This window comes from Trichechus manatus, unplaced genomic scaffold (assembly GCF_000243295.1).
Source record: "Trichechus manatus latirostris isolate Lorelei unplaced genomic scaffold, TriManLat1.0 scaffold00030, whole genome shotgun sequence".
Lineage (NCBI taxonomy): Eukaryota > Metazoa > Chordata > Mammalia > Sirenia > Trichechidae > Trichechus > Trichechus manatus.
The window spans coordinates 17,873,859-17,894,083 of NW_004443966.1; the positions used below are offsets into that span (position 1 = coordinate 17,873,859).

Sequence of the window (20,225 nt, forward strand, 5' to 3'; positions counted from 1 at the left end):
TCAGGGACCCAGAAAAACAGGGACTGGTGAGCTTCGTACCTTCACAGAGTGCTATACAGTTTAGATTCCGACTCTGCAGGAACCTCGACTGAATGGATCGGGTCTGGAAGAGGAAACAAAGGAGAGCGCAGCTAGGTAGACCGTCACAGCATTCCCCAGAGATGCCGGGTAGTTGTTGATGGTTGGGGGTAGGGATCAGGGATACCCTGGGCACCCAGCCACCTCCCAAAATTCTGCTTTCCCATAATCAGTCTGGATGGGCCCAGAGCCTCGATCTTGACATTTTCATGTTACTGAATCTAAACTCAGTCCCTGCCTTCACAATTGACTGAGGCCACACGTGACTCCAGAACTGTGTTCATCTTAGAACATAACTGATTCCTTCAAATGGTCTTCAAACCACCCACCTTCCCCTCATTGTTTCCCCACCCATCTCTGCAGCCTAAACTAGTCCCAGAAGAAGGGTTTTGCCTCACTAGAGCACAGCCAACTAACAATACCTGGGGGATGGTATTCATCCTGTTATATCTCTGGACCAGCTCATCCTTGGAGGGCATCCTGTGCTGTCCTTTTCCCATTCCTGTCAGAACAACAAGCCCAGTTCATTCCCCCATTCCTTCATCAAATATTTACTGAAGTAACCACTATGTGCCTGGCACTGAGCTAGGCACTTGTCAATACAGTGGTGACTAAAACAAGACATTTGCCCTCGCAGAATTTAGTCTGGTGGAAACTACAGGCAAGGAACAGGTAATTACAATACAGTATGTTAAGGATCAAGGAGCCCTGGTGGCACAGTGGTTAAATGCTTGGCTGCTAATCAAAAGGTCAGCAATTCAAACCCACTAGGTGCTCCACGGGAGAAAGATATGGCAGTTTGCTTAAAAGTTGTGATGGGAACATACAGAGCACTGTGTGAGCCAGAGGAGGGGAACCAGCCTAGCCTCGAGGTTTGGAGAAGGTTTTCTGGTGGAAATGACAGTTAGGCTGAGAACTACAGGATCAGGAAGAGTTAATGAAGAAGTGTTCTGGGCAGAGGTATAGGCTATGGAAGGCCGGAGGAAAGATAAAGCATACTGCTTCAGTCTGCATGGAGCAGAGTTAATGGCAGAGGAGTAGTGAGAGATGACTTGGAAGAGGTGAGCTAGGACCAGATGAAGTGGGCTTTGGAGGCCATGTTAAGGTAACAAGTTTATCCTGAAAGGAACAGAGAAACACTGAAGGCTCTGAGAGAGGAGAGTAACACATGAAATGAGGGGCCCAGGAGGGGGACATCAACACCTGGGTATCAAATGCAGAGCTAAGAGAAATGAGGTGGGGAGGAAGCAAGCACAGTAAGTCAGATCTGCTCTAGTGTCAAGGTTATGTAAAAAACTGACCAATGTCATTCAAGAGATAAGGGAGAAAGCACAGAAGTTCAGTGACGAATACTTTTCTACAGGTAATTAGTATGGCAACTACCTTAAAGAATCCTGCCTACTTCAGGAAGTCTTCCCTGACTAGAAAGGGGTGTCGATTCTCTCCAGTTCCTACCATATCTAAATCCATAAACCCTCCACCACACTCACCCCCACTGAATAGTCCTGCTTATTAATACAGACTCAACCTGAATTTTCCTGATTTAGATGTGAAATACTGCTTGTGTGCCCCTACTCCCAACCCTTTTTGGCCTGGGGACAGGAGTTCAGACTATATCCTCAGCTTTATCACAGGCCCAGGCTTGTCACAAAAGGGTAGAAATGATGCTACGATTACAGGCCATAAAGAGCAATAAGCAATCTCATGACTCCATCCCAAACTTTCTATTATTGCCAACTCCACTCTGCTTCAACTTCTGGTTCAGTGACAGCCATTGTATAGAAGTGGGGGTGGAAATCACTGGACCAACATTCTCACCTGCTCAGATGGTCAATTCCTCCTGCACTCACTGTGAAGTCTCCCGACAGATTTATGGCCTGAATAAACCTCAGTGCAATGGGAGCCTTAAAGCTTGAATTGCCAAGTTCTTCCTCCTACAGGAAAGACAAACACCACCCCTGCTTCTGTCTTCTCCATTAACCTTAACTAGGTTCAGCTCTGCATCCACACTTCATGACCTTCTCAGCCTGGGTATCTCAGTGACAAGGTTCTCAGTTAAACTCCTATTCAGGTTCTATCCCAGAGAAAGCAGATAGAAGGGTAAGAAAGAAGAATCTAACTTCCACAGCTGGTCTTAAGAGATCGCCCTTAGGATGTAATTCAAATCTTGGTCCATGCCTACACTGTTGCACATTGCCCTGTCCACACTGACCCAGTAATCTTCAGTTACTTTTTTTGATACCAGACCCTGAGAACACAGTGGCTAGAATGATCCCTGGATGCTTTAGGTCCAGAGTATGTATGTACCTATCAGAAGTCCCTAACAAGACTAAGAAAGTAATGAAAGGAGTTTACCATCTCCTTTCTCACTGCCTCATTTTAACCTGCACACTATGTCTAAGTCATTGCAGGCTCCCCTGGTCAAATGAATGTTCTCTATTCACACCACACCCCAAGAGGGTATCCAATGCCACTAGGCTGAGTACCTTGAGGAAGGAAGAACAGAAAATTTGAGAATGGGGTGGAAGGAAACATGCAAGAAGACAGAGTTGGTTAAAGGCCAGAAGAACTACAATTAGGGAGACGTTTGCACACACTCCCAAACACTGTTATAGAGACTCTGATATATCTGTGGGCCCTCAGAAACACAGACACTGAAGCAAAGCCTACCTTGCCAGTACAATACAGTGATAACACTGGCCTAAAGTCAGGAGACCTGATTTCCAGGCCTAGCTCTGCTACTCACAGTTGTGTGACCCCAAGCAAGTCACCTGGTATTTCTGTGTACCAACTTTCTTATCTATAATGTAATAAAGGATTGGACTAGATGATCTATAACTCCAATAGTAAAATCTATGGTATTTTCTATCTAGCATCAATAGCCCTTTGGGAAAAGAGAAAGGGCGGTGTTGTATGTTTTCATGTAATCAGTGAAAAGTCAATGGAGATTCTAAGCTCCATCTGATGATCAAAGGTATTCAGGCACTTAGTTGTGAACAAAGGCCACTTAAAGGAGTGGAAGAGGACACATGGGGAGGGAGGAAAATAAGGAGAAAATAAACAGGAAGAGTCTTGTGGGCACCAAGAGCCAGGAGAATCTTTACTACTCAGAAAGTAGCTTAATCAGAGGGATGCTCAGGCTGGAACAAAGACAGAAACTGAGGAACCTAGACAAAGAAGCCAAAGACTACCCCCATCTCAACCTACTATGACCTCAAGAACACAAAAGATTCATTCACTTACTCAAAAATATTTATTGGGTACTTAACCTGTGTGGCAATAGGTTTTTTTTTTAACCTGTGTGGACTGATCATAATCCTTGGTTTATGACACACTAACATTTAATAGAACAATAAATACCTATACATCCAACCTAAGAACTAAACCTAAGAACTAAAACCTTACCAGTAACTTAGATCTAACTATGTGCTCCTACCCTATATCTCAGCTACCTGTGCCTCCACTTGGGAGGTAACCACTATCCTAATATTTGCTTATCATCGCTTTCCTTTTTCCCCCTAATGTGTGTGTATGTATATGGGGGAAAAAAAGCAAAGGAATGATAACCAATGACAGTTGAGTCGATTCCAACTCAGTGACCACGTGTTTCAGAGCAAAACTGTGCTCCATAGGGTTTTCTTTTCTTCTTCTTTTTTTTTTTTATGTACCAGGCATTATTATTTAATGCCTAAAACAAACCTTTATTCATTGCCTCCATTACACAAGTGTAAAAAAACTGATCAGGAGGTTCAATAACTTGTCGAAGGCCATGCAGATTAATAAATGGTAAAGCCAGGATTTGGCTCTGCCTCATAAATCTGCTTTTTAAACCACTATGCTATATTGTAACACTATGCTATATTTCACTGAGTTTTCAAAACCGTCTTCTACACAGTGTATATAAATATTTTTTTTTAAATCAAATACAATCATACTATACTTCTATACTGCAATTTCATTTTTCTTTTCAACAATATTATCTTGGACATCCTCCCATGTCAGTACATATATACATATATCCCATAATAATATTTACCTATTCTCCCACAGATGACTATTTAAGATATTTACATTTTTTTCACTTTATACATAATGATGCATATATCTATACAGGTCTATTTCTGAATAAAACCAGAAGTGGACTTGCTATGCTAAAGTGCATTTTTTCTTCCTCAGTGTTTTTAATTGTTGCCATTCAAACTTATGAAAAATCTTATCTTTTTTTAAATTTGCATTTGCCTGAATTTTATTTTTTCCTTTGTGGATAACCAATTATCCCAAAAGTCTTAATATCTAGTAAAGTAAGTCCAAATTCTTGTTTTTCAAAATTATCTTAGCTCTTGTTTTTTTTCATTGTGTTTTAAGTGAAAGTTTACCGTTCAAGTCAGTTTCTCATAGAAAAATTTATACACACATTGCCATGTGACCCTAGCTGCTCTCCCTATAATGTGACCGCATACTCATCCTTTCCACCCCGGGTTTCCCGTGTCCATTCAACCAGCTCCTGTCCCTTTCTGCCTTCTCATCTCACCTCTGGACAGAAGCTGCCCATTTAGTTTCATGTATCTACTTAAGAGGCACTCTCTTCACAAGTATCATTTTATGTCCCATAGTCCAATCTAAACTTTGCCTGAAGAGTTGGCTTTGGGAATGGTTTCAGTTCTGAGCTAATGGACAGTCCAGGGGCCATGTCTTCCGGGGTCCCTACAGTCTCAGTCAAACCATTAAGTCTGGTCTTTTAACTAGAATTTGAGTTCTGCACCCCACTTTTCTCCTGCTCCGTCAGGGACTTTCTGCTGTGTTCCCTGTCACGGTGGTCATTGGTGGTAGCCTGGTACCACCTAATTCTTCTGTTCTCAGGCTGATGAAAGTCTCTGGTTTATGTGGCCCTTTCTGTCTCTTGGGCTAATACTTTCTTTGTGTCTTTGGTGTTCTTCATTCTCCTCTGCTCCAGGTAGGTTGGGACCAATTGATGCATCTTAGATGGCCACTTGCTAGCTTTTAAGACCCCAGACGCCACTCACCAAAGTTGGATGCAGAACATTTTCTTAACAAACTTTGTTATGCCAACTGACCTAGATGTCCCCTGACAACATAGTCCCCAGACCCCCACCCCTGTTACTCTGTTCCTCCAAGTGTTTGGCTGTATTCAGGAAACTTCTTAGCTTTGGTTTTGTCCAGGTGTGCTGACTTCCCCTGTAGTGTGTGTTGTCCTTCTCTTCACCTAAAATAATTCTTATTTACTATCGAGTTAGTAAATACCCCTCCTCCTACCTCTCCACCCTCATAACCATCAGAGAATGTTTTCTTCTGTGTTTAAACCTTTCCTTGGGTTCTTGTATTAGTGGTCTCATACAATATTTGTCCTTTTGCGACTAAATTCACTCAGCACAATGCCTTCCAGATTCCTCATGTTTCACAGATTCATCGTTGTTCTTTATCATTGCATAGTATTCCATTGTGTGAATATACCATAATTTGTTTATCCATTCGTCTGTTGATGGGCACCTAGGTTGCTTCCATCTTTTCGCTACTGTGAACAGTGCTGCAATAAAAATGGGTGTCCATATATCTATTTGTGTGACGACTCTTATTTCTCTAGGATGTATTCCAAGGAGTGGGACTGCTGGATCTTATGGTACTTCTATTTCTAGCTTTTTAAGGAAACGCAAAATTGATTTCCAAAGTGGTTGTACCATTTTACTCTCCCACCAACAGTGTATAAGTGTTCCAGTCTCTCCAAAACCTCTCCAAAATTTACTATTTTGTGTTTTTTGGATTAATGCTAGCCTTGGGGTGAGATGGTATCTCATTGTAGTTTTGATTTGCATTTCTCTAATGGCTAATGATCGTGAGCATTTCCTCATGTGTCTGTTAGCTGCCTGAATGTCCTCTTTGGTGAAGTGCCTATTCATATCCTTTGCCCTATTTTTAGAGTTATTTGTGTCTTTTTGATGTTGATGTTTTGCAATATCTTGTAGATTTTAGAGATTAGACACTGATCAGATCTGTCCTAGCCAAATTTTTTTTTCCAGTCTGTAGGTTGTCTTCTTTTGACTCTTTTGGTGAAGTCTTTTGATGAGCATAAGTGTTTGATTTTTAGCAGCTCCCAGTTATCTAGTTTATCTTCTGGTGTTTGTCCATTGTTACTTATGGTTTGTATTCTGTTTATGCCATCTATTAGGGAACCTAGCATTGTCCCTATTTTTTCTTCCATGATCTTTATCATTTTTGATTTGATATTTAGGTCTTTGATCCATTTTGAGTTAGTTTTTGGGCATGGTGTGAGGTATGGGTTCTGTTTCATTTTTTTGCAGACGGATATCCAGTTATGCCAGCACCATTTGTTAAAGAGACTGTCTATTCCCCAGTTAACAGACTTCGGACCTTTGTCAAATATCAGCTGCTCATAGGTGGATGAATCTACAGCCGGATTCTCAATTTTGTTTCATTGGTCTACTTATCCCTTGTTGTACCAGGTCCAGGCTGTTTTTACTATCACGGTGGTATAACAGGTTCTAAAATCACATAGTGTGAGGCCTCTCACTTTGTTCTTCTTCAGTAATGCTTTACTTATCCAGGGCCTCTTCCCTTTCCATATGAAGTTGGTGATTTGTTTCTCCATCTCATTAAAAAATGCTGGTGGGATCTGGATCCGGATTGCATTGTATCTGTAGATCGCTTTGGGGAGAATTGACATGTTCACAATGTTGAGTCTGCCTACCCATGAGCAAGGTATGTTTTTCCACTTATGCAGGTCTCTTGCAGTAGCGTCTTGTAGTTTTCATTGTATAGGTCTTTTACGTCTCTGGTTAGATTTATTCCTAAGTATTTTATCTTCTTGGGTGCTACTGTAAATGGTATTGATTTGGTGATTTCCTCTTCAAAGTTCTCTTTGTTGGTGTAAAGGAATCCAACTGATTTTTCTATGTTTATCTTGTATCCTGATACTTTGCTGAAATCTTCTGTTAGTTGCAGTAGTTTTCTTGTGGATTCTTTGGGGTTTTCTGTGTATAAGATTATATCATCTACAAATAGATACTTTTACTTCTTCCTTACCGAACTGGATGCCCTTTATTTCTTTTCTAGCCTAACTGCTCTGGCTAGGACCTCCAGCACAATGTTGAATAAGAGTAGTGATAAAGGGTATCCCTGGCTGGTTCCCATTCTCAAGGGGAATGCTTTCAGACTCTCTCCATTTAGAAGGATATTGGCTTTGTATAAATGCCCATAATTACGTTGAGGAATTTCCCTTCTATTCCTATTTTGCTGACAGTTTTTATCACGAATGGGTGCTGGACTTTGTCAAATGACTTTTCTGCATCAATTGATAAGATCATGCGGTTCTTGTCTTTTATTTATGTGATGGATTACATTGATTGTTTTTCTAATGTTGAACCATTCCTGCATACATGGTATGAATCCCTCTTGGTTATGGTGAATTATTTTTTTGATATGTTGTTGAATTCTATTGGCTAGAATTTTGTTGAGGAATTTTGCATCTATGTTCACGAGTGGTACTGGTTTGTCATTTTCTTTTTTTGTGGTGTCTACCTGGTTTTGGTATCAGGGTTATGCTGGCTTCATAGGAGTTTGGGAATATTCCATCCTTTTCCATGCTCTGAAATACCTTCAGTAATAGTGGTGTTAACTCTTCTCTGAGAGTTTGGTAGAATTCTCCAGTGAAACCGTCAGGGTTAGGACTTTTTTTTTGTTTGGAGTTTTAAAAATACCTTTTCAATCTCTTCTTTTGTTACAGGTTTATTTAGCTGTTTGTGTTAGTTTAGGTAGGTAGTGTGTTTCTAGAAATTTGTCCATTTCCTCTAGATTTTCAAATGTTAGAGTACAATTTTTCATACTATTCTGTTATACTCTTTTAATCTCAGCTGGGTCTGCTGAGATATCACCCATCACATTTCTTACTCAGGTTATTTTCCTCTCCTGTTTTTCTTCTGTCAGTTTGGCCAATGGTTTATCGATTTTGTCGATCTTTTCAAAGAATCAGGTTTTAGTCTTTTTAACTCTTTCAGTTGTTTTTCTATTCTCTATTTCACTTAATTTTACTTTTATTTTTATTATTTGATTTCTCCCGGTGCCCGAGAGTTTCTTTCGCTGCTATTTGTTTGAGTTGTAGGGTTAATGTTTTGATTTTGGCCCTTTCTTTTTTTTTGGGTGTGTGCATTTATTGCTATAAATTGACCTCTGAGCACTGCTGTGTCCCAAAGCTTCTGGTAGGATGTGTTTTCATTCTCATTTGATTCTGTGAATTTCTTTATTCTGTCCTTAATTTCTTCTATAACCCAGTAGTTTTTGAGCAAGGTTTGTTCAGTTTCCATGTGTTTGATTTTTTTTCCCTTGCTTTTTCTGTTACTGATTTCCACTTTTATTGCTTTATGGTCAGAAAAGATGCTCTGTAATATTTCAATGCTTTGGATTCTGTTAAAGCTTGCTTTATGGCCTAATATGTGGTTTATTCTACAGAATGTTCCATGTGCATTGGAAAAGAAAGTATACTGGTCTGCTGTTGGGTGGAGTATTCTGTATATCTCTATGAGGTCAAGCTGGCTGACTGTGGCATTCAAATCTTCCGTGTCTTTACTGAGCCTCTTTCTGGATGTTCTGTCCTTCACCGAAAGCGGTGTGTTGAAGTCTCCTACTATTATTGTGGAGCTGTCTCTCTCTCTTATCAATGCTGTTAGAGTTTATGTATTTTGGAGCTCTGTCGCTGGGTGCGTATTTATTATGGTTATGTCCTCCTGGTGTATTGACCCTTTAATCATTATATACTGTCCTTCCTTATCCTTTGTGATGGATTTTACTTTAAAGTCTATTTTGTCAGGGATTAATACTGCCACTCCTGCTCTTTTCTGACTGTTGTTTGCTTGATATATTTATTCCATCCTTTGAGTTTTAGTTTGTTTGTATCTTTAAGTCTAAGGTGTGTCTTTTGTAGACAGCATATAGACGGATTGTATTTTTTTAATCCATTCTGCCACTCTCTACTGGTGCATTTAGTCTATTTACATTCAGTGTAATTGATAGGTATGCATTTAGTGCTGTCATTTCGATGTCTTTTTTGTGTTGTTGACAGTTTCTTTGTTCCACTTAATTTTCTGTGCTGAGTCGTTTTTCTTCATGTATTTTTTCATTGTTGTTGATTTTGTATTTGCTGAGTCTTTACATTTTTCTTGTTTTTTATTTTGATGTGTAGGATTGTTAGTTTCTTTTGGGGTTACATTAATATTTACTCCTATTTTTCTAAGTTTAAACCAATTTTTTCTTTATATTGCCTAGACTTCCTCTCCATATGAAAGATGTATAACTACATTTTTTAGTCCCTCTTTTTTGTTTTAGTGTTGTCATCTTTTATGCACTGACATCTCTGTTTCCGTATTTTCATGTTTTAGCTTTGATTTATTTTTGTGAGTTCCTTATCTGGGTTGATATCTGGTTGCTCTGTCTTGTGCTGTTGTATTTACTGATTTTCTAACCAGAAGACTCCCTTTAGTATTTCCTGTAATTCTAGTTTGTTTACAAATTCCCTAAACTTCGGTTTATCTGGAAATGCCCTAATTTTGCCATCATATGTGAGAGACAGTTTTGCTGGGTATATAATTCTTGGCTGGCAATTTTTTTCCTTCAAGGCTTTATACATGTCATCCTATTACCTTCTTGCCTGCATGGTTTCTGCGGAGTAGTCCGAGCTTTGTCTTATTGACTCTCCTTTGTAGATAACTTTTCGTTTATCCCTAGCTGCTCTTAAAATTCTCTATCTTTAGTTTTGGCAAGTTTGATTATGTCTTGGTGACTTTCTTTTGGAACCTACCTTGTGTGGGGTTTGATGAGTATCTTGGATAGATAGCTTCTCATCTTTCACAGTTAACAGGGAAGTTTTTCTGCCAACAAATCTTCAACAATTCTCTCTTTATTTTCTGTTATCCCCCCCGTTCCGGTACTCCAATCACCTATACGTTATTTCTCTTGATAGAGTCCCACATAATTCTTAGGGTTTCATTTTTAAAAAAATTCTTTTATCTGATTTTTCCTCAAACAAGTTGGTGTCAAGTGCTTTATCGTCAATCTCACTAATTCTCCCTTCCGTTGCCTCAAATCTGCTCCTATAACTTTCTATTGAGTTGTCTAATTCTGAAATTTTATTGTTAATCTTCTGGATTTCTGACTGCTATGGATTCTCGCAGCCTGTTAAATTTGTCACTGTGCTCTTTTATAATCTTCTTAAGTTCCTCTATTGCTTTGCCTGTGTATTCCTTGGTTTGTTCTGCGTTCTGTCTGACCTCCTTCCTGATCTCTTGAAGAGTTCTGTATATTAATCTTTCGTATTCTACCCCTGCTAATTTGAAGAAGTTCTCTTCCTCCAGAAAATCTGATTGCTTTGGGAGCTTGCTGAAGCCATCATGGTCTGCCTCTTTATGTGATCTGATATTGACTGTTGTATGTGAGCCATCAGTAAGTTATTATATTTATTTTGTTTGCTTACTGTGTCCCAGCTTCTTGTTTTGTTTTGCCCAAACAGGCTGCTCATGTGAGCTAGTTTGATTATTGGCACCTCTGAAGCTCTAATGTCCTGTCACCAGTAGGTTAGATCTGTTACTAGGTATGTGAGCCCAGGAGTCCGTTTACTTTTCTTGTATGGATTCAGCTCAGGTGTCCAAATAGTCAGTCACCAAGTGTGTGGTGCAGGCTCTAACCTATGTCCTAGATAGGCAGGGGTGACTACAGTAGGCACAGGTATCTGGCTATAGTAGGAGGTCACATGCTGAGCAAGGCAGAGGGCTGATATCTGCCTGAGTGTCTGAGAGGAAAGTGCATCCCTGTTTCGTAGAGTGAGGAGGTGGATGGGTTTTGCAGCCAGACTATGGACACCAATGCTATTGGCTGTAAGGACTGGGAGGCACCACTTATTCTTCGACCTGTCGCAGGTGGCTAGGTAGCGTGGGTGGAGCCACCGGTCCTCAAGTCCCTGATCTGGGTAGGTGAGGAACCTGCTTAACGGGCAGAGTGGTATCAAATGTCACAAACCTGCCACTCTACCATATAGCTGATACAGTGAAGTTAGGCTTCAAGAATATACCCTGTTGTACTGTGCTAATGAGGGCCTATCCTGCTGAAATGGGCCCACACAGGTCTATGCAGGGGTGAAAGTATTCAAAGTCCATGGACCCCTTATGCCTGTGCCTAGCCAAAGGAGCTGTGCCTGCCCTGAGTTCCTGGCTTAGGGGAGCTGGCAGATTATTTTTTCCTGTTTGTTAATTTGTTCCCTCTCCAAAGCTGGGACAGTGGCTCAGGGCACACGACAGGTACTACTTCCATACCCGGGGACACGGCAATCGCTGAAGCCAGCCCAGGACCGGTGCAGAGTGGAGAGGGAGTAGGTAAACGGGAGAGAGGTTCTTCCCAAATGGGGTGTTTTCTGATCCACGGGATAGGTTAAACACATGTACTTATCTTTTGCCAACAGAGTGCCGCTTTTCTCTGGCTCTGAAGGCCTGAGCAGACTTTCCGTCGCTCGGTCTCTCCCGACATGGAAAATGCATCCTGAACGCCACTGTTTGCCTCACCACACACCCCAGCCAATCCTACCTGCAGGGCGCTGGCTCCCACTGGGTCAGGTCTGGCATCTCCTCGCTGCTCCTGAACTGTCTCTCCCTCCCGCTGCTAATCAATCTGATTCCTCAACTTTGCCTTTGATGTTCAGGGATCCTAGATTGTCATATGATCGGTTTACTTGTTTTTTTGATCTTTGTTGTAAGAGGGACCACCGGAAGTGTCTGACTACTCTGCCATCTTGGCCTCACCTCTTCCACAGGGTTTTCAATGGCTGATTTTTCAGTAGATCGCCAAGCCTTTCTCCCAAGGAACCTCTGAGTGGACTCAAACTACCAACCCTTCAGTTACTAGCTGAGTGCTTAAGCATTTCTGCCACCCAGGGACTCCATGCATATGTACATATACATACATATATATGCATATATAATGTTTAATTTTATTCACTTTCGATTAACAATAAAAAATAATCTTCTGGGTTGTGCCTTTGTCATTCAACATATTACTAAGATTTTCTCCATGTTGGTACATACAGTTAATGTTTGTTCATTTTCATTGCTGAAAAATAATCCATTGTGAGAATATATAAAATTTATTTACCCATTTTCCTGATTATGAGCATTTAGGCTGTTTCTAAAGTTTGTTGTCACAGTTTTGCTTTGAACATCCATGTACACATCTTTCTGTCCACATACGCAGGAATAAAATTGCTGGTTCATAGGGAGAAGAATGTTTAACTTTAAGAAATAATGCCAGATTGTTTTTCAAAGTCGTTGTACCAATTTATATCTCCATAAACAATATAAAAGAGGTATCACTGATCTACAACATCTGGAACAATCAGAGGTATTGTCAAATTTCTTAATTTTTACCAATCCAAATGGTAACTCATTTTGCTCTCAATTTTACTTCCCTGATTAATAGCAGTTGAATAACTTTTCATATTTTCATTTGCCTGTTTTCTATTGGGCTGTCTCTCTTTTACTGATGTTTAAGAATTCTTTATGTATTTTTATAACTAATCTTTTGTGGTTATATGAGTTGCAGATGTCTTCTGGTTTGTTTGTCTTTTCGCTTTCTTTAAGGTGTCTGATGAACAGAAGTTTATAATTTTAGTGAAGTTGAATTTACCTTCTTTTATGATTTGTAATTCTATCTTGTTCTGTTCTCTGGAAGATTTTGTATTAAGACTGGAATAATCTGTTCCTTGAAAGTTCGGTTTAAGACTCACTTGTAAAATTATCTGGATTTGGTGTTTTCTTTTTTGAGAAATTTTTAAACTATTTCTACTATTTCAATTTTGTTTATAGTTTAGGGCTATCCATATTTTTATTTCTTCTTGAGTTAGTTTTGTTAAGTTACATTTTCCTAGGAATTTTTCTGTTTCGTCCAAGTTTTCAAATTACTGGAATAAAGTTGCCAGAATTCTCTTATTACTTTTAAATTCTGCTCTATCTGTAGTTATGTCCATTTCATTCATGATATCATTTAATTGTGCATTTTTTCTTCTTTATCAATCTAACCAGGATTTATCTGTTGTTAGTTCTTTAAAAGAACCGTCTTCTGACTTCTTTGATCCTACTTACTATATTTCATTTGTTTTCATTCTTATCTATACTATCTTCTTTTTTCTATTTTGTTTGGATTATTCTGTTAGACTTTTCTAGTCCTGTGACTTTTCTTATAACAGTTACAATTACTGGAAAATGCTAAATAATAGTCTATAAAGAATCTAGCACAGTCCTCTTCATATAAACCAAAAAGAAAAAAACCAAACCCGTTGCCGTTGAGTCAATTCCGACTCATAATGACCCTATAGGACAGAGCAGAACTGCTCCATAAGGTTTCCAAGGAGCAGCTGGTGTATTCGAACTGCCAAACTTTTGGCTAGCAGTGTAGTGTGTCACAGCTCTTAACCACTGCGCCACCAAGGCTCATCCCTTTCATATAGTGAACATAAAACCATATGGTGGCTATCCCTTATAAAAAAACTAAATAGACAGAACAAAACCAGACTGCCAAAGAACTAAGACATAAACCTGGAAGACTGAGAGAACTCTAAGTCAGATTCCTTTTCTGAACTGGACAAAGCTAAACTCATTTCTCGATTAGAATCTGGGCCGTCTTGATTTCTTACCTTTGGAATAAAATGGTACGTGTGATTATAACCCACCCACTGCCATCTAGTCGATTCCAAGTCATAGGTACCCTGTAGGAAAGAGCAGAACCACCCGATAGGGATTCCAAGGCTGTAAATCTTTATGGAAGCAGATTGCCACATCTTTCTCCCACAGAGCAGCTGGTGGGTTCAAACCACTGATCTTTCAGTTCGCAGCTGAGCACTTAACCACTGTGCCATCAGTGATTTTAAAAGGACGGTTGACAGGAAGAAGAACAATGTTTCAAGAGGTGTATGTCAATGGAAGGAACTCAAGTCTTCAGGTGTATTCACATAAATTTACATGCAACGTGGGTGCGCACGCGCACAAACACAATCTAGAACAACAGGCTCTTGTCAACACCAAAAATGCGGTCTGCAAAAAAGCCTAGTTTCATGTCCCAGTTACTCTCTAATCCATTCCAAGGGCCAAGCCCCTACAATGAACAAAACCATCCCCATGGAGAAGAGGACTGTCAAACAAAAAGGGAGATAACTGCCCTCATCTTGTAAGGAATCTCTAAATTTCTAATAAGCAAAGAGAGACAGACATATAGACAATGTATCCATGACTGAGGAGAGAGCTGACATAAACCAAATATTCATGAGATGGGCTAGGAGAAAACAGCACAGATCACGTGTTCACAAAATGGAAGTAACATAAATAAAGTCAAAGTGGCCAAAGAGTATTTCTTACCTGAGTATCCAAAGGAAATACTGGAGATGGGGCTCAGGTAGATGCCTTTGCCATAGGCTGCTCCATGCAGCTTGCGGGGAAACACCAGGATGAGCAATATGAGCCTGGGCCATCCCATGGCTATATATTAGGCAGCCACAAGGCTTATCCAGCCCTCTGTCTACCTTCTGACTCATTCAGACACTCTAGGTACCTACTCTTGAAAAGCTGACTGGCCGAGAAGTGGATACAGGTTAACCCCCTTGCCTATGAAATACTAGGTATTGATGCCTTGGAGAGTGAGGAGTGGCAGAGCCACCTGCTATCCCCAGGTCTTGGAACACATGCAGATTCAAAAAGAGAGGAACTACAGAACAGGTAGCCAGGTGGAGGGGTAATAAGCAGTCGCTGGAGTCTCCCAAGGCAAGAAGCAGTATCAGTCTCCTGATAGCCTCCAGTGTCAGCTCTCTGAATAACTAACTGTATAAATTGGAAGACTGTCATTAACATTTCAGCACAGTGGACGCAATCAGCAATTCCGTATTTCTGACTAGTACTACATTCCCATTCCCCAAACCACCAAAAAACAGTCTGGTCAAATATACAACAGCCACATTCCTCCTAAACAGACAGTTCCAACTTCCTCTCTAGAGAGGCCCTCAAGGCAGGCTAGATTTGAGGATGGTGACACAAAAAGAACAGAGTACTCTAGCCTTCCCCAAAAGTGAGTGGGGGCACGGAGGCGGGTGGAGAGGAAAGGGAAAGGGGCACAGCCTCACCTGCAGTTTGGTGTAGGATGCATTGACTAGCCCATTGCGCAGGATCGAATGCCAGTTCTCAATGTGGGACCCACTGTAAGGCAGGGTAGAATACATGTCTCCTTACAATATGGTTCCCAGGAGCAGCTTCCAAGACTGCCATTCCCACCCTCTCTCACCTACACAGGATATGAAGATGGACACAGATACACCTAGCGATGGACATGCATATGGAAGATACATGTGGTTAACCCCTACATCCCCATGTCTAGTCTCTTCCTCTCTTCTGTACTTCAGCTAGTCTCATCCTAAATCTTCAACTGCTTGTTCAGTATTCTCATTTGGCTGTTCTCCTGATATTTCAAATTCAATAAATCAATCTCAAACTCAACAAACTTATTATTGATCCCACTATGGCTTCTAGTCTTACATTCACTTTCTATTTTAAGAAAAGTGTATCACCACTCCAAGTTACCTTTAATACCTTTTTTCCTCTCTGTCCCATCCAACAATTAAGCATAAATGACTGTTTTTTCATTAAAATAGTTTTTGAATCTGTCCCTTTCCAATCATTTCCTTCAACCACATCTTTTTAATGTAAATGTCATCTCTCCTCAACTACATCATAAATAGTCTGAGAGTAAAGAGCATTTCATATATAATTTTATCCTCTACAGCACCTACCACAATTGCAGCTAATAAATATTTGCTGATTGGTTGATAGACATAGGTAACACAAACTCATATACTTCGAAGGCACTTGCCCTCCTAGTCCCCTACATTATCTGTTGCCCCCTGCCCCATCTCCACCCCTCTCACTGGAAGGCAAAGGTGCTGCCGTAGAGCTTCTTGGCGGTCCGGAACCGAGCCTCCTTGGCAGGAGGGCTGCTCAGCAGGAGGAACTGGTGTGAGGTGTGCATGAACTTCAGCTGCTGCCCAGGGTGGGGTGGGGTCAGGAGAACAGAGCAGAAATGGAGATCAGGGAGGGAAGGGTTGGAGAGAGGGAGCAACTCAGACTTGTGCTGGCCCCATATAAGGGAGACATGCTTAGGTCCAAAGACTAAGGTTAATGGACAGAGCCCACTAGGCAAGCTGAGGACCAATGTGGCTAGCTGGTTTGGAGTCCCTCCCTGCCCCCGCCAGGAACTTAAAGGGTTTAGAGGGAGAATGGTCACTTACCCTGCTGAGAGGTAGTTTGACAATGTGTGACCTGTTGCTAGAGATGATCCTGGGGAAGAAACAGAAATAAGGAAAAGGGTAGACTAAGTGTGTGGTTTGGCCACCCTGAACAAAGAAGCAGTCTCCCTCTGACCCCTGGGAGAACAAACAAGGATTCCAGACCATCTCAATTATGTGAAATGTTGAGGTCACCATCCGGACCTTCCTTGTGAGTAGTAATGCTTGTGTATAAAAACACAAAATGGAAGCTCCTGTCCAGAGACCAGTTAGTTACTGGGGAGTTAAACAACGGATGAAAGAAATAAAGGGTAGGAAGTGGACTGCTACATCTAGAGAGAGGACAGTACAAAAGGAAGGGCACAAGCAATCTATTACAAAAAAAGTTATGAGAGGTCTTTATTAGGATCGTGACAACTTATAACTGGGATTTAGACACACAGAACCAGGGCTTAGGAGCCATTCTGCCTGAAGGCTCTCAGGGACAAGAAGGAATGGAGATAAAGTTACTGCTGGGCTACAGAAAGAAACTAGAACACACTTCTCGAGGAGTCAAGGACAGACTGGGCTGCACCTTGACTGACCTCAGAGGACAGGAGAGAACAGAAGCATAAAACATTCAGGGCTCCGCAAGGGAGCGTTATCTCCTATGCTGGATATAATTTGTTTTTTTGTGCTTCATCCTCTACCTGGGATGCCACCCTGGATGTTCTATTCCTGGTCATTCCTCATGCAAAAAGGTACTGATATCAAAGACTGACTAGGAAGAGGGAGGCAAGTTACAAAGAGAAAGCTATGTCAGTAAAACAGAAAAGAAATCAAGATCAGGGAGGGAGGGCAAGGGGTGGAGGGCAGTAGGGAATTGTCAGAATTTTTGCTAGGAAAAGGGAATTACAACAGTGCCTAAGGGCTCTGGACATTCTACATTATCAGGGAAGGCCCTGAGATGGGGACAAAAGGGTGCTGGGGGAAGACAGGCCCCTATGGATGCACAGAAAGCTTTGTTGAATAGTGTTAATTCCTACATGCAAGGAGCACTCAAACACGTACTGGGACATGCAATACCTAAAGAGAACCTGAGGCACCAAATCAGAATCTGTGGGTTCTCTGTACATTCTGAGTTCTTCTCAGGGCTAAGTGTATCAATAGACACCCAAGAAAAAACAGCCATGATGGCAGTAACTCTAGAACAACGATGAAACCACCTCTAAGAGAAGGTGTAGGCTCCATGTCCAATAACCCCCTAGGGAAGGATGTCATTCTATCCATACCACTGCAGAAGAGGATGGGCCAGGGGATCCAGCTTGTCCATCTGCTTCTTGATTTCCAAATATGAACCCTGGAAGACAATGGCCTTGAGGTTAACTCTAAGGAGAGGTAGCACCTTCCCACTTTCCACAGGCTGACTATCAGGGACTAGGGCTAGGCGTCGAAGGCCACACAGGGGCAAGAGGAGATGGGGTTCCCACCCTCAAGGAGCCTCAGTCAGGTTGGGAAGACTCATAAATATGAAAATGACTGAAGATGTTTACAAAACAACATGCAGGTGGGTCTCCCTCATTTTATGCAATTCCTACAACCCTAAAAAGTTAATTGTAAATGAAAAAATAAATCAATGTCCCAGAAAAATTAAACTAAGGACTCCTGCGGTAAAGCTTTACATAAAGCAAGGGGTCCTCTGTCACGTAAATCACTCCTCCTGGGCGTATCTTATGTGTTAATCTGAACTGTGATACATAGGATTTGCTGAGAAGAGGCCCACCTGTAAATGTGAGTACAAATGAATGTCTATTCATGCAGAGACTGCAGATGAGGGGTGGGGAAGTCTGGTGAGGGACAGCCTTGAGTCAAAGGATGGTCACTGCTCCATGTGGCTGCCCCACCCCTGGAAGGATAGAAGATGTAGGCCCCTGGGTCTAGTTCCTTAACTCCAAGTCCCCCTCCTCACCCTCCCAACCCAAAGCAGAGATCTTTCCCTTACTTCCCTAATTGCCTAACAATTATGGGGAAAACATTAAATATGAACAACCTATGAAGGAATTAGCAGCAAAGCTAAAGGTTGAGAGAGACATTAAGAGTGAAGAGAAGGAGTAATAGCTAACAAAACAGAGAACAAGGATTGGGAAGGTTAAAGAGGAAGACTAGAGAAAATACAGTGAGGACACTGAGTAGCATCTCTAACTCTTCACCCTACTCCCACGAATTCCAAGCAGAACACAACACTTGAGCTGGGCATGTAGAGGGCAGGGGATAGAGGGCTGAATACCTGGGTCATCTCCCGGATGGACATCACACTATCCAGAGCTTTCTGAAGTCGCTCATAATTCTTCTTCTGTGGGGAATCAATGGGAAGAACCAGATGAGGAAAAGTGGAGGGGAGTTTAAGATGTGACGTAAAGGAGGGCCAGATGCACAAAAGAAGTCTCAGCCCAAGGGAAACAGTGTACAATGTAATGAAAAGAATGCAAGCTTAATGTCAGACAGTTTTGGAAACACACGCTAGTTCTTTTTTATCAGCTAGAAGTACTAGGGTGAGTTACTTCTCAGAACCTCAGCATCCCTGTTTGTAAATGAAGGTAACACCTACCACCCTCATAGAGATGCTCTGAGGATTAAATGAAATAACATACGTGAAGAGCCTAGTACTGGGCCTAATACATAGTAATGAAAGTCATAGTGAGCCACTGTGCTGGGTTCCTTACATATATTATCTGTCAGTTTTATAATATGTACAAGGTAGGTATTATTCCCTTTACAGATAAGGAAGTTGAGGTTGAGATAGGTTAACTGACCTGACTGACACCATTCAGCTAAGGAGCACCAAAACCTCAAATGGAATCCAGGTCTGTCTGGCTCAAAGTCTATATTCTTCCCCATCTTGATGTAACACATATAAATTCTCCTCCCCTTCTTCTGACAAACTCAGCTATTTAGTCATTGAAACAGCTAAATCCTACGGCTGAAGAGGTCCCAAGAAACAAGGCAGAGGGTCTGCCTTCTCTCCCACTAGGAGTTCCCATCCAGGAAAGGTCACTTTCTTCTATGGCCCACTTGCTCATTTCCTGGGCGATGAGGGGCCGCCTCTCTACCCAACCCTATAAGCACAAGCCATGACACCGTACTCCCTTGACTCTTGCCTTCCGAGAGTCGCAACCTTGCAGCCAAGAATTCCACTTCTTTTTCTCCTTGTTCTAAGTTATTGTGTATATTGGAATGACATCCACAGTCTCCCATTATCTTTTCCTATTTCTGTACGTTAGCCCCATTTTCTTCCCAAGCAATCATACCTTAGGATTAAAGGCCAGAGTCTTGGGATCAGTGGGGTCCACCACAGAGGGATAAGGCTCAAAGATGATACTCTTCCTAGGGGACTCCAAAGCTGCCCTGCACATGGCCACCAGCAGATCTACTACCTGAGGAGACAGGAGACAAAGGCAGCAGAAGCTAATGATTTCCCAATACTGGAGTCACAAAGTATCCAGCCCAGCTCTACCTTTCAGGGTCTCTGAGCATTTCTCCCTGATGCTCTTTTTAAAAGCAAGTATGTTTGTGGTTTTTAATTAGAAAATACAAGCTCATTAAAAAAATTCAAATTAAACCAAAGTGATTAAAGAAAAGATAAAAATCATCCCCCCACCTCCAAACAAATCTTAATCCTCATAGATAACTTCTTAAGCTTAATGTATATCCTTCCGGAAACTTTTCCTATGGAAATAGCTATTTTGTTATATAAAACTCGAAAACCTGTTGCTCTCGAGTCGATTTCGACTCATAGTGAACCTACAGGACAGAGAAGAACTGTCCCATAGTTTCC

General features: G+C 41.3%; 1 protein-coding gene across 16 annotated transcripts in view; it reads right to left on the bottom strand.

Annotated features, from left to right (window-relative positions):
• PARP6 (poly(ADP-ribose) polymerase family member 6) overlaps positions 1–20,225 on the bottom strand; it is a 36,058-nt gene that overhangs the window by 923 nt on the left and 14,910 nt on the right. For 3 of the 16 annotated variants that reach the window (XM_023729788.1, XM_023729784.1, XM_023729785.1), the window contains 9 exons: positions 19,699–19,824; positions 18,678–18,743; positions 17,683–17,750; positions 16,415–16,463; positions 16,055–16,167; positions 15,257–15,329; positions 14,499–14,568; positions 501–580; positions 40–103 (listed from right to left, as the gene is read on the bottom strand). In XM_023729788.1, the coding sequence (XP_023585556.1) occupies positions 40–103; positions 501–580; positions 14,499–14,568; positions 15,257–15,329; positions 16,055–16,167; positions 16,415–16,463; positions 17,683–17,750; positions 18,678–18,743; positions 19,699–19,824 (709 nt within the window). Of the gene's footprint in view, positions 1–39; positions 104–500; positions 581–613; positions 2,013–14,498; positions 14,569–15,256; positions 15,330–16,054; positions 16,168–16,414; positions 16,464–17,682; positions 17,751–18,677; positions 18,744–19,698; positions 19,825–20,225 lie in introns of those variants that run through there. The other 13 variants (XR_002823780.1, XR_002823779.1, XR_002823784.1 and 10 more) reach the window with 9 other exon arrangements.